The 14,740-nt window shown below is 39.9% G+C and overlaps 1 protein-coding gene across 1 annotated transcript; it reads left to right on the forward strand.

Moving 5' to 3' along the window:
• Positions 1-5,708: 5,708 nt before the first annotated feature.
• LOC110941519 (histone H3.3) lies at positions 5,709-6,562 on the forward strand. Its single transcript, XM_022183158.2, has 4 exons — positions 5,709-5,845; positions 5,940-6,016; positions 6,120-6,210; positions 6,319-6,562. The coding sequence occupies exons 1-4, from the start codon at positions 5,774-5,776 to the stop codon at positions 6,478-6,480; spliced, it is 402 nt and encodes a 133-aa protein (XP_022038850.1). The 5' UTR covers positions 5,709-5,773; the 3' UTR covers positions 6,481-6,562.
• Positions 6,563-14,740: the final 8,178 nt, after the last annotated feature.

Below are 14,740 nucleotides of genomic sequence, written 5' to 3' on the forward strand. Positions count from 1 at the left end.
TTACGTGGTCAACTTCACAAAGGCGAGACAATGAGATCTGGATGTAGATCAACTAAGCATGCTGGTTGAGCTTGCAAGGGATACACTTGGTCTAGCTGACTTTCCTGAGTGTTGATGCTGAAGATTAAAGTGCATTACTTGGTCGATTCCACAAAGAAGGTTTATAGAAGACAGTTCACCAGAAATCTCTATCAATGTAGTATGCTTGAAGATCAAGACTTGATGCAGTTTTTTAAAGAATGGAACCCTTATCAAATGCCGTTTGGAGTATTGGAAGATCAGCGGAAGATCGGTCAATTAAGGAAATTGCACAACACCCAACACGGATACGCGTACTTTAAGTGGGAAATATTATACAAGGAGCATCAAGATACTACTTACCTGGATCATCGGTCAAGGGGGAATTTTGGTAACACAAAGAAGATGAATACTTGACTGAAGATCGATTGCATTTGCATTTTCAGCATTCGACAGCAACGGACAAGGGGGAATTTGTTGATGCAGATTTTGTGTCCGATGCTTGTCGAATAGATTAGTTTTATTTTACGCTGAATTTGTAATAGTTAGTGAAACGGTCTATCGAACGTGTATAGACCCGCTCGTTTGAAGTGGTCAAACGAGAGGGTTATTCGGTTGACCGTGTGTGTTTGCAAGACAAGGGGTGTGACTATAAATAGAAAACCCTTGCCATTTCAAACACTTGGAGATTTTAGAAGGTTTGAGACCTCACCAGGGAGAGATCACCACTTGGTCTCTCCCCGGATGTATACTCCTTTGGTATTAGTTCGGTTATCATATACTCCTTTGGTATTAGTTCGGTTATCATATCAAGTGGTTTTTAGTGATTTTCCAGATTTTTGTTCTTGAAAAGTTTAAATATTTTCTGGAAAAAGGTTCAAAAATCATTGTTAATCTTGTTATTTTGCTAACAGTTTGTTGAAAAACCTTCTTTGTTTGAATGTTTACATGTTGACATTTGGGTTTTTGTTAAAAGTTCAAGCAAAATTTGTGTTCGGAAAGTTTCGGATCACCGGAAACTTCATGATGTTCATGGTGTTCTTCATAGTGTTCTTCACATTTCACACTTTTTGATCTTTAAAAAATTATATGTGAAGGTGTTTGTGCATTGGAAACTGATATAGGATTAAAATATTTGCAACCTTACTTGTTTGGTGAAAGCATCATGTCTTAGCCGAAAGTTGTTTGTTGTGTCAGAAGGATAAGGTCAAGTGTGATAGGTCTACCAACCCCTGACATCTTTTTCGACGTAACAGGCATTTGACGAAACAATTCTGTTTCGCCAAAAAGATAAACGACGAAACTCAAAATTCATTTCATCAAACAAAATTGACGAAACACATATTGGGCTTTGAACTTTGTTTCGTCAAATCAAAAGGCCCATATAATAATTCCATTTCGTCAATATTGTTTTGGGCTTTAGTTTCGCCGATGTAGGTAAGCCCATAAAAACCCATCTGTTTCGTCAAATTAAAAAAAAAAAAAAAAAAACTGTTTCGTCGCTTAGTGGATCTAGTTCCATTACGTCAATCATATTAAGTGGGTCTATTTTTCGTTGACTGTTCAAAGTCCAAAACAAGAATCCCTTGTTTCATTAATTTGGCAAAAATCATATTAATTTGTTTCATTAATTGTAAAGGCCCATTTTCACTATTAAATTCATATATGGGTTGCACAATCCTAGGTTAAATGTTTTAATTTGAATCATGTAAGCCCATGATATTGTATGAATTTTTTAGCAGGCCGTATTTAAAAACTTAGATTATTTCACTTTGCGTCAAGGATTTCAAGTGAGTTGGAAAGTGGGGTCGGGTGTTCATGAAATTTAGTTGAGCCGCGCTTCTAAATATCACGGTTTCATCAAAAAAAAAAAAAGGAATTTTTCACTTCTATACACCAATCATGAGTTGCACGAGTCCATGGGATTGGAGTATGGACCCACAGCCAGGTCAAGATCAAACTTCCGCAGCCGCGTGGGCAAGAAATATGATTCCTCAACCATCCATAAGTGCAAGTCAATGGGCTTTGGTGTCGAATCAAAATCAAAACATACAGAATCTTTTGGTAGCGAGAGGAGAAGGATATGCAGCTACTAGAAAGACACGCCAGGATCTGTTGAAGAAGAAATTCGAATCATTTCATTTCTTAGAGAATGAAACCCTAAGTGATATAACTACTCGTTATTATCATTTTATGTGTGAAATGTATTATTTTGGTGTTCTTACATCTCAACAGGAAATGGTAGCACGGTTTGCTGATGCTCTACCTCCAAAGTGGAGCCCATTCATTGAGCTTTTGAAGCATACGGGCGTTTTAGATGCTGTCAATGTTAATATCTATGAATTCATTCAGAAGTTGGAGCACAAAAACGAAGAGGAAATTCGGAAAGCTAAAAGGATTGCACCCACTCAAAATATAGAAATGTATTTGCCTGGTTTTGGTCCTTCAGCTAGTTCTAGTTCCGTTCAGCAACCAAAGCTTCAAACGACGTTTGTATGTCTTCTCCGTTTCCACAATTCAATCAAGCACAACCACAGTTCGATCAAAGTGCCTATCTTTCACAATCAATACCCACACCACACGCCCAAGTTTCCACAATACAACCTCAATTTGATCCAAGTGTTGATTGTGGTCCGCCCATACAGTTGGGAAACGGTGATCAAACAGGAACTGCGTTTCTTGCTGAAATTGTCAAGAATGTCAATGATGGGGAATCTTCGGGAAATGATGATAGTTCGGGATACAGTAGCAGTTCGGATGAAGAATCGAATTTGAATGAAAGAACTGATTCTGAAGCTGATAATTTGTCGAATGATGCCAAGGAGACGAAAAGTCAAATATCTGACTTGGTCAAGAAAGCTGATGCTACATCGAAAGAAATGGAGAAGATTCTCACTGAAGATGGATCTTTCTCTTCTCAGACTGCCTTTATGGCTAATGTCACAGCTTCTACAATTCAGGTACAATCTAAAACTCCTAGCATATGTAGTGATTGTGCTAAGATGAAACAAGAATGTGCTGATTTGAAACGTGAATCTGAAACGGTTCATAGTCACAATCAGAGTTTGGTTATTGAACTGTCTAAGTGCAAAGAGGCAAACATGGCTTTAGTTCGAAACGAAAAGGAATTTAAATCTGTAATTGAAACCTTAAAGAAAAGCGTTTCCGAAGTAAACAAAGTTGTTTATCATAAACAAATTAGTATTAACGAATACATTAACATTGTTGAGGAAACCAAAAGGGAACTAGCCATTGCCAGATGCGAGCATGATGCTATCAAGCAAAAATTGGAGAGTTATTCTAACTCCCGATTTGTGCTCGATCACATAATTGACGTTCAACAACTGAAAGGGAACGTGAAAGGCGTAGGGTATAAGGCGTGTCCACCCCCTTTGAGACACAACTATACCAAGATGCCCGATGAAGAGGATATGCCTTGGTATGAACCCAGTGTGCCTCTTGATTATGAGGAAATTACTACTGGACTAGGGTTCAAACCGGACAATTCATCGGAGGGCTCATCTGATAACAAAGAAAAGTCATCATGTGCTTCAAATCAAAGTCCTCCAACCATCAAGGACTATGATTCTTCAGATGATGAATCAGATGTGAGTGACCAAGATGAATCACTTGATGAGACGAAAGGAGTAGAAATTCCAATTGAGAATCATATTCTTTGTGATCCTCCTACTCCTGCTGTGCAACCTGTTGCCAAGCAAGTGATAGATCCTGTCAAGAATGTCAAGGATGACAAGAATGGGTGTCTACTGTTAAGAGCAATAACGTGTTGTATACTTTGGTCGGTGATGCTAAAATTTATTCGGACAATGATTTTCCAATTAAAAATGTCAATCCATCTTTGATTGATAAAGTTTTTGAAGACAACACGAATAAATTTTTGGGAAAGACCATTCCCGGAGTTGTGGTAACACAATGTGATCCTGTTCCAAAATCAGAAATTAGAAAACAATTTGGAAAACAGAAATCACCGACAAAGCAACAACCTATTGCTTCTAAGGGTAAACAACCAGAAAGGCGAGCTCAAAAGCCTAACGTTTCTCAATCAAAATTTGAAACAAAAGGAGCTCGTTATCAGAAGAAAAGCAAGGATGTTAAATTTGTAGCATCAAAGGGTACGGACAATATTGAGACTTTTGAAAACAAATCAAACATCGATTTTGTACGACAAGTCAAGATTTTGAAACGTAATAGCGATAACAATTACACCCAACACACAAATGGGTGTGATGAAAGAGCAAGTACCTCAGGTTCTACAGGTTCGACATCTGCTAGTCGATCAAATTCTCCTAAATTTGTTGATAGGAGAACGTGTTTCAAATGTGGGAAGTTTGGGCACATCATTAAAGACTGAACATCCCTGACCACGGGTTTCATACGATTAATCAATACCATACAACTTTTTTGGTTGATTTTCTTTCGGTTACCTTTTAGTGTTTTTTCTACATTTTTTGATATTTTTGTTAGCGGTTTCGTGCGCAAAACGCTCGCAGTGATTTCAAAACACATGTAAATACAAACTAAATGACAAAAGAAGTTTGCCGCAACGTGACGAAGGTAATAAACCTAGTTTCTAATATTTCATTAGTTTAAGAATAAAACTGAAAATTAGTATAACATAAAGGATTGAAATTGTAATTTACGATAAATAAAATTTGGTTTTCCTAAACCCTAAGGTTGGACGGTACGATATCGGTAAACTCTTCGGCATTTAGATTCACCGAGCGGTGATTGAATGCCGGCCGTATTCACCGAGCGGTGATTAAAACAGGGACATGTGAAATCGTTGAATACTCACCGAACCCAATTTCTGAATGTTGCTCACTATTGGACCGTTGCACCCACCTTTTATTAATCTTTTAATTTATTACCGTTCGTAAAATTTGAACGTTGCTTAATTTATTGAACCCAATTATGACCGTTTGTAATTTTTTTATTTAACCCACAATTTTTAATATTTTTAGCACACCACTCTTTCTAAACATCTCACTTTCTACACCCACAAACACCATGGATAAACAAAACAAAAGTGAACCCAAGAAAAAAGGTTCCGCTAGCCGAGGATCGGACCCAAGAAAAAGGGTTTCGCAACCGAGACAAGTTGATTTTAGAGGTCCGAGTGCACCGGTTCAAACCTCTTACGGATATTCACCAACCTCTCAACCTCCATTTTATTATCCCCAACCTTCTCCACCTCAATTTTATAGCACCCAACCTCTTATTCCACCACAAATATTTTCCCACCCAACCTTTACAACCGATTTCGATGCATTTGCATTTAGGACCCCGCCAATTCAATCACCAAGAGAGAATGTCGAGCGCCCACTTCCTATTTACGATGATGACCAAGATGAAGAGATTGTCCCCGAGACACAACATTTGGATGTAGATAGTGGCGAGGACGAAGAAGAATATGAGGATGAGGACGATGATATTGGTGAAGGAAGTGACACGAAACAAAAAGGAGTCAAGGCGGAGCGTCAAAGTTGGACGAAAAACCAAGAAGAGGCCTTAGCCAAGGCATGGGTGCATTGTTCTTTAAACAAGAAAAAAAGCAACCAACAAAAATTGGATAGTTTTTGGAAAAAAAGTTCTCGCCCATTACAACGAAACGGTCGGCGGAAGTACTCGAACAGTTCATCAAGTACGTTCAAAATGGATGCCTATGTTGACTAAGATAAACTTCTTCAACGGTCTTAGGCTATATATCATCTAGCTTCTGAACTGCAAGTGATCGATGGCTCGTACGAAGCAAACCGCTCTCAAGTCCACTGGTGGAAAGGCTCCTAGAAAGGAACTGGCTCGCAAGGTACGCTTGGATTTTTATTCATGTTTTAGTTTCTGCATATATCATCGAAATTTGGTTTCAAGTTCTGGAGAATATTAATATATAATGGCTGCAGGCTGCTATGAAAAGTGCCCCGACCACTGGAGGAGTGAAGAAGCCTCATCGTTATCGTCCTGGAACCGTTGCACTCCGGTCGGTTTTTAATTCCTAAACCCTAAAACATGGAACTTTTCTATTTGAAACATATGCTCATGAAATTATATTACTCATTGATTATGTTCATGAACATGTACAGTGAGATTCGCAAGTATCAAAAGACAACTGAACTCCTAATCCGCAAAGCGCCATTCCAGAGGCTTGTGCGCGAAATTGCTCAGGCTCTCATGGTGATTATCATATAAAACGGCCTTAATTTAACCTTACAGTTAGACACACATTGTTTACGCTCGCGCCCAGCGGTTCGATTAATGATGATATTATATGTGTGGTTGTAGAGTGACTTGAGGTTCCAGAGCCATGCTGTGTTGGCACTTCAGGAGGCAGCGGAAGCTTACCTAGTGGGTCTGTTTGAGGATACCAACTTGTGTGCCATTCATGCCAAGAGAGTCACTATCATGGTCAAAGACATCCAGTTGGCCCTTCGGATCCGTACTTGATTCAAATCTTAATTAATAATCAGCTCTATAGATGCACAAACTTTTCTTTCTTTCTTTTTGTGATTGTGTTGGAAGTTCTTTTCGTTATGTTTTAGTTCTAGTATGGAATATGTTTGAATTTCATTGATATGGTTATATAGAATGGATTGAAATTCTTATTATGCTGGAAGTTTTTTCGTCCTTTGGTTTTCTGTTTTAGTTCTAGCATGGAAAATCTGAATGATTTATAGAACCAGTTGTTTATTGGAACGATCTTAATTTCAAAACACACGTATAACCAACCATCTAATCACAACGGTCAATAAAAACAAAACTCTAGAAGAAACTTGATTATTTTGTAAACTTTTACATGAATTAAATTAAAGACCGTATCAACTTATTAAATACAAGATATTGATAAAATATTAAGAGCATATCTGTGTACTTAACTTGAAAATAGATCTCCGCAACATGCCCCCGAAGCTGAACTGGGTCTTCAATGCGAATTAAGCATGGACGGAAGATAATCAAAGCGTACAACAACCACGGCACCTTTTGGAAATAAATCATCAATCCCAATAATAGTTGGTACGTAACCACCTCAAACGGTGTGTTTCTGTAACAACCTCAAAGGGTGTGTGTTGCCATTGTGTCCTGTGTAACGTATCTAGATGTTTGGCGCATTATTGAAAGACTAGATTAGCTAGGGATGTTCATCGGTTTGGTTTATAGTTTATATGGTTCGATTTATTCGGTTTTTTAAAATTTTGTACCCTAAACCAAATCCAAACCAAACCAAACCAAAGCAAATTAGGAATATACAAACCAAACCAAACCAAATTCAATTCGGTTAAAAACCAAACAAACCAATAACCAAATTTAACCAAATTGTTCCTAAGTACTTTTTCCAAATTTATCTTTACAATTCATCTTTGTGTTCCAACTTCCGAACTTCAAGTCAGCAACTAATTTAAACCGAACAATATGTAAATAAAAGAAAGTTTCAATGTAAAATAAAACAACCACATCTAGAAAAATAGTCGTACACACAACTGCAAAGTTTAAAATAAAAACATAGAACACAGAAACTAGAAATAGCCAACATAGACCATTTTTAACATTATATGTGAAAATTTAGAAACCCTAATATATTTTGAGGAGTAAAACTATCAAAATTGGTAAGCTTAATTTGTGAATTGGGCTTTATATTTATCATGTGTGCCAATAAAATTTATATGGTTTATTAAATATTATTATTTTTATTATTATTTAATAATTAATTAAATTAACGGTTTATTCGGTTATCCAAATAAACCCGATAAACCAAATAAAAAAAATATATTGAACCAAAACCAAACCAAAAACCAAATTCATAGTTCGGTTTCGGTTAAAAACCAAGCAAACACCGGATCGTTATTCACATTGGTTTTTTCGTTTACGGTTACAGTTCGATTTTCGGTTTTTATTTGGTTTGGGTTTTTTTTTAACACCCATAGGATTAACTGCTAAATAGGTGACACCAAGATTGTCATACTTGGCTAGGTAGGTAATCTAAAGCTTATGTAGTATCAACATAATCTAATGAAAGCTCGGTTGTAGTGTGAGCAAGAAACAAATACTTTTTGAGGTATGGTCCTAGTTGTATTTCCATAGTGCAATTGGAGAGGGATAGATTTCCATATGACACAAACTTATAGATAAAAAGCGCTTTAAATTTTCAAAGTGTTGAAATTTTACAATAGTTAAAGGTGTATACTATGTCAAATAAAAATGGGATATAATAAAGAACGATGTTGCAACACTGTTGGGTATTATTAAGGCTCCTGCTCCGTCAAATTCTATTGTCGCTGCTAGAAGCATACAAGTCAAATAAAAATGGGATATAATAAAGAACGATGTTGCAACACTGTTGGGTATTATTAAGGCTCCTGCTCCGTCAAATTCTATTGTCGCTGCTAGAAGCATACAAGTTCAGAAGTGTAGGTCCCTATCCGGTGGATGACGAACCTCAAACCTTGTTATACTAACCCACTAGCGAGTGCGGAATCCAAGCTAGCGAGCAAACCGGGATAATGCAAGAACAAACACAAACACACAAAGATTCAACGATTAACACCACTTGTATTAATGCGTAGAAAGTTTCCGGTTACAAGCACAATGTTTACAATCTGTTTGCAAACTCTCAAAGTATGTGTGTGTTTCGGACAGAATGCTCTCAACTCTCAGGTCTGTCTGTCTGTGTGCATCTTGTCTAAAACTCAACACTGCATGGGTATATATATACCCAGCCCATGATGTCTGGTCGAAGGATCCGATAGATGGTCCGAAGGATCATCTATCGAGGACAAGGTAATCGAAGGATCAGCATTGACCTCGAAAGATCACCTTTCGAGGTCTATCATTCGAAGCCTATCTTTCGAGCACCTCAAAGGATCAACAATATCCTTCGAGGCTATCCTTCGATGCAGACAAACATATCAAACATATGTTAACTGTTGGCCAAGTCAATCCGGAGGATGGTTGACTTGGTCAACTTACAGACTACCAAGGACATCGTTCATATACAGACCGAATACAGACAAAGTACAGACACAAGTGCACCAACAAACTCCCCCTTGGCTGTAGCTTTGTCTTTATCTTCTATAGTTGTAGACTCGTCTCGAACTTCGACGGTCTTTGGTCTTCGAGTTATCAAAGCTCTGATGTCCTTTCAAGTCTTCAATGTCGGAGGATCTTCAAAGTCTTCACGTCTTGAAAGCAGAGAGTGTATCAACAAACTACCCGTATCATGTAGGAAGTGTGTTGACAAACTCCCCCTTAACATAAGCTCCCCCTTGAGTTATGCTCGTGAAAAGACTTTATCTTTATGAAGTGAGATCCTTGTGGTGTTGATGATGGCCAACGGCAACTCGATCATTTTCATCACTTGAGCGCCTTCTCGTCATGTCTTCATTCCAGAGCTTGTCATCGACTATGTTTTCCCAGCCTTTAGAATCTGTGTGACAACTCGAATTTCCAAGATTCTGTTTCGTATTTATTGCACGATCATGTATTGACTAGTAGTTTATTTACACATTTGGTTGCCATGAAATTATATACGTTTTGATTGTTTGATTGTGCATAGTTGGTTGTTATTTGTGAAACTTGTCAAATGTGTAAACTTGGTGGTGGAACTATGAAATAGTTATGAGATGGTGTACTATTGTAAATTATATTAGTTAGGGGTGTAGAGAGCCATTAGTGAACTTGATTATACTTAACCCTAATCCCCTTTTCACTAAATCACTTTTCACCAAAACCAAAGCACGTACTCTCATTTCTTTGGCTCTAGCAATCATCACCATCATCATCACCAAGATAATCATCACGAGTTTGATCACTCTACTCCTCTAGAATCATTCAAGGTAATTGTTTAATCATTGTTCATGATTAATTGTTGATTGATTTCTTGATTTTTGTGTTCATGGAAAACCCTAGTTTCTCATGTGATGTTTTGTGAATTGATCTTGAATGGTTGAGATTATGACATGATTAGATGCATGCTGGATAGATTGACATTGTGATGATTGTTGTTGTTTAGAATCTGTCGAATAATGATATGATTGGATTTAGGGTTTTTGCTTGAGCAATGGAACGTAACTGTTGAATAATATACGTAACTGCTTGAATCGCAATGAACGCATGATATGATTGTTAGTCTGAGGTTTATTGAAGGTTAGTTGTCTGAGTTAATATGATGATTGTTTGTCCGAGTTTACTAAATTGCAATGGTCCGAGTTTAATAGGTTGATAATTGGACCGAACTTAATAAACTTCACCTGGTCCGAATATAATGTGTGCATGGTCCGAGTTTAATTGGACCATCTTGGTGGTCCGAGTTTAATTGGACCATTTGGTCCGAGTTTAATCAAATTAACCTTGGTCCGAGTTTAATTAAGTTAACTTTGGTCCGAGTTTAATTAGACCAACCTTGTCCGAGTTTAATTGAATCAACCTGGTCCGAGTTTATTAGATGTATAATGGTCCGAACATAATTGATGTATAATGGTCCGAACTTAATTGAGTTAAAATGGCCCGAACTTAATTGATTTGTAATTGGTCCGAATTTATTGTTAAACAATCTGGACCGAGTTTATTTGTTGGTGTTTGGACCGAGTTTAATATGATGATGTTGGGCCCGAGTTTAATGAATGTATCAAGGGTCCGAGCTTGTGTGTGTAACATGATAGTCTGAGTTTGTTGTATGATTACATGTGCTATCTGAGTTGTGAACAGGGGAGACCCCCCCATACTTGTCTGAGTTTTTGTGAGATGCATGATCCTGTATATATTCATATGAATTACGTGAATTGTATGAATGAGTTGACTGTTACGTGATACATGATTGATACATGATATTGGCTATCAAGCACTATGTGACACTTGATTACATGCGTATCATTGCGAACATGAACTGATTTGTTATACGTGCAAACAATAGGACTTGATTAATTACTTGTGAGTGCATAACCCAGCAAACCGAGCAAACCAAGGTGAGTTCACACTCCTACTAAGGCATGGGATTCCCGGGTCGTGGGAATGGGTTAAAGGTTTCAATTGACTGATAACGTACAAACGTTTTTCCTAGACTATCACCTATCATAGTCCTCGGATGTCAGGACGGTTCCGTAGGTTGGGATAACACCTACGTGGTTCCGTAGGTTGGATAACACCTACGTGGTCATATGCCATTACTGCCTCGGATGTCAGGCACGCACGTAAAACCTACGTGTACGCATTACTTACTTCTTCCGTAGGTTGGGATAACACCTACGTGGTCATATGCAATTACTATCCTTGGTACAAAGGATACGCACGTAAAACCTACGTGTACGCATTACTTACTTCTATTCCGTAGGTTGGATAACACCTACGTGGTCATATGCCAATTACTATCCTCGATACAAAGGATACGCACGTAAAACCTACGTGTACGCATTACTTACTTCTTCCGTAGGTTGGGATAACACCTACGTGGTCATATTTTCAATTACCTCATACGCGCTACTGTTCTCGGACGAAGAACAGGGATAATACGAATAGTCTAGTGGTCACATAACATGGGAAGCCCCCACATGTATAACTTACTATTGGCCCTGTAGAGCCACCCGTTACTTACTGTTACGCATATACTTACTGTGAACTCGCTCAACTAGTTTGTTGATCATTCTGTTACATGCCTTGCAGGTCGTTAGATACATAGAGCTTGCACAGGGAGGAGCAGGTCGTTGTGGAGCATGGATTATGTTTTGAAACTTATTGAACATATGTTACACATTGGGTTTTCGTACTTATGCTTCCGCTATACTTATAAACTATGATTATGTTTTGGACACCTTTCATATTGAATGATTGGTTTTACATTTATTATACACGATATTAATTACATGTTCAATATGATTGGTGGCTTGATCCTGGTCAGTCACGCTCCCAAGCGGTGATACTCCGCAGGTGGATTTTGGGGGTGTGACAGATTGGTATCAGAGCCATTGGTTATAGAGAACTTGGTTTTAATATGGGAAAACGTTTTATTAAAACCAGACTATAACCAGAACAGTGCTCTCAAACGATCCACAACGACGCTTCGCTCCACGTGCAAGACTCGACATCCTAGGTAATAAGGTTTATGTTTGTTACCTGCTTGCTAGAACTGCATAGAACTTTGCTCGTAGTATGCTTACATTACATTGCTCACAACTTGTTATTGCTTGAGAACACATACGTGCTTACACTCTTCTGTCATCGCACTATTCGTGAACCATTCTTACTTATGCTACCTTTACTGTTCGATCATGTCTGGACGTGTTGACATGACTCAAGCCCAGTTGACGGCTCTCATTAACGAACAAGTTGCTGCGGCACTTGCAGCCGCACAAGCAGGAGGTATAACCTGCTATTCCAGACCTATTCTAGGATGTAGATCCTACTCTCGTGACCCAACTCTCGCGCTTAACCTTGACCTATCTTTCTCGCGCAACGGGTCAGAACGCATAGCAACATGCCTGCACATTCAAGGACTTCATGGACTGTCGTCCAAACACATTCAGTGGCCCAGAAGGAGCAGTTGGACTACTCCATTGGTTTGGGAAGCTTGAGTCGGTATTCGAGATGTGTGAATGCCCTGAGGCTCGCAGGGTCAAGTACGCCACTGGTACTTTGGAAGAAATCGCGCTAATCTGGTGGAACGCGCAAGTACGGATACTAGGGTTGGCAGCTGCTAACGCCACCCCCTGGAACGAATTCAAAGAACGCATTGAAAGGGAATACTGCACGCATGATGACATCCACAAGTTGGAAGTGGAGCTTTACCATTTGAAAATGACGGGGTCAGAAGTTGATGCATATACGAAACGGTCGGACGAACTGGCCATCTTGTGTCCAACCATGGTGGACCCTCCAAGCAAGCATATCGAATTGTATCACGAGGGTCTAGCCTCAGAAATTCAGAGCTATGCTACATCGGCTAACCTCGACAACATTCAAGACATTCAGTGTCTTGCTTATCGCCTCACGGATCAGGCAGTGGAACAGAACAGGCTGCCTAGTTGTATCAGCGCTATTACTACCGCTACCACTCCTGCTACTCCCGCTACTCCTAGTGACAACAAGCGGAAACGGGATGGGTATTCCAGCAAGGGTTCGGCTACCGTTTAGTCTCAAGCACAGCAACAGCGCAAGAATAGTGATCACCAGAGCCGAGTCAGCCAACTTCTGGTGGTCAGGGGCAGGGTGGATATCGGGGAATTCACCCAATGTGTAACTAATGCAACAGACACCACGGTGGTTAGTGCAACGAGGGACGTTTCCAGAGGTGTCTCAAGATGGGTCATGAAGCTTAGGATTCAGGAGTCCACGGCCTGCAAATCGGAATCGCCAGCACCGTATCGCTTAGCTCCACCAGAATCGGAAGAACTATCGACTCAGCTACAAGAAATCTTGGATAAGGGATTTATCCGACCCAAGCTCTTCGCCTTGGGGAGCTCCAGTGTTATTTGTAAAGAAGAAAGACGGTACGTTCAGAATGTGCATCGACTACCGCGAACTCAACAAGGTGACGGTGAAGAACCGTTATCCTCTTCCGCGTATAGATGACTTATTCGACCAGCTGCAAGGGTCGTGTTACTATTCCAAGATTGAGTTAAGGTCAGGTTATCATCAGCTGAGAGTCCGGGATGAGGACGTCTCCAAAACCGCTTTCAGAACTCGTTACGGTCACTACGAGTTTCTTGTCATGCCATTCGGGCTTACGAACGCGCCTGCAGTCTTCATGGATCTTATGAACAGGGTGTGTAAACCCTATCTAGACAAGTTCGTCATTGCCTTCATCGACGCCATTCTGATCTACTCCAAGAGTCAGGAGGAACACGAGCAGCACTTACGTCTTGTCTTGGAACTTCTTCGAAAGGAACAATTGTACGCCAAGTTTTCAAAATGCGACTTCTGGCTTCATGAAGTCCACTTCTTAGGCCATGTGGTGAACAGGGATGGGATCCATGTTGATCCATCCAAGGTAGATTCGATCAGGAACTGGCCTGCACCGCGCACACCGACAGAAATACGCCAAATATTGGGTTTGGCGGGGTACTACAGACGATTTATTAAAGACTTTTCGAAGATCGCGCAGCCACTTACACTACTGACACAGAAGGGTGCCACCTACCGTTGGGGAGATCCCCAGGAAACCGCTTTCCAGTACCTAAAGGATAGGCTTTACAGTGCACTTATTCTCTCATTGCCAGAGGGCACGGACGATTTTGTAGTCTATTGTGACGCATCGATACAAGGGCTTGGTTGTGTATTGATGCAGCGGGATAAAGTTATTGCCTACGCTTCGCGGCAACTCAAGGTTCATGAACGAAACTACACGACGCACGATTTAGAGCTGGGAGCTGTTGTTTTCGCGCTTAAGATATGGCGACACTACCTGTACGGTACCAGGTGCACAATTTACACCGATCACAGGAGTCTCGAGCATATCCTTAAGCAGAAGGATTTGAACATGCGTCAACGGAGATGGGTTGAACTTCTAAACGACTATGAATGCGCTATCAAGTATCACCCAGGCAAGGCCAATGTTGTGGCTGACGCCCTCAGTCGGAAAGACACTCTACCGAAGCGCGTGCGAGCGCTACAGCTTACTATTCAGTCTAGTCTTCCTTCTCAGATACGAGCTGCTCAGATGGAAGCTCTGAAACCCGAAAACGTCAAGGCTGAAGCCTTACGCGGCTCAAGGCAAAAAATG

Source organism: Helianthus annuus, chromosome 5, assembly GCF_002127325.2.
Source record: "Helianthus annuus cultivar XRQ/B chromosome 5, HanXRQr2.0-SUNRISE, whole genome shotgun sequence".
Classification (NCBI taxonomy): Eukaryota; Viridiplantae; Streptophyta; class Magnoliopsida; order Asterales; family Asteraceae; genus Helianthus; species Helianthus annuus.

What these genes read in the sequence shown, in the direction of transcription:
- LOC110941519 (XM_022183158.2), top strand. Translation starts at nt 5,774, where the DNA reads ATGGCTCGTACGAAGCAAACCGCTCTCAAGTCCACTGGTGGAAAGGCT. An exon ending in GAAAGGAACTGGCTCGCAAG is followed by an intron (nt 5,846 to 5,939) that starts GTACGCTTGGAT and finishes TAATGGCTGCAG; the next exon opens with GCTGCTATGAAAAGTGCCCC. An exon ending in AAATTGCTCAGGCTCTCATG is followed by an intron (nt 6,211 to 6,318) that starts GTGATTATCATA and finishes GTGTGGTTGTAG; the next exon opens with AGTGACTTGAGGTTCCAGAG.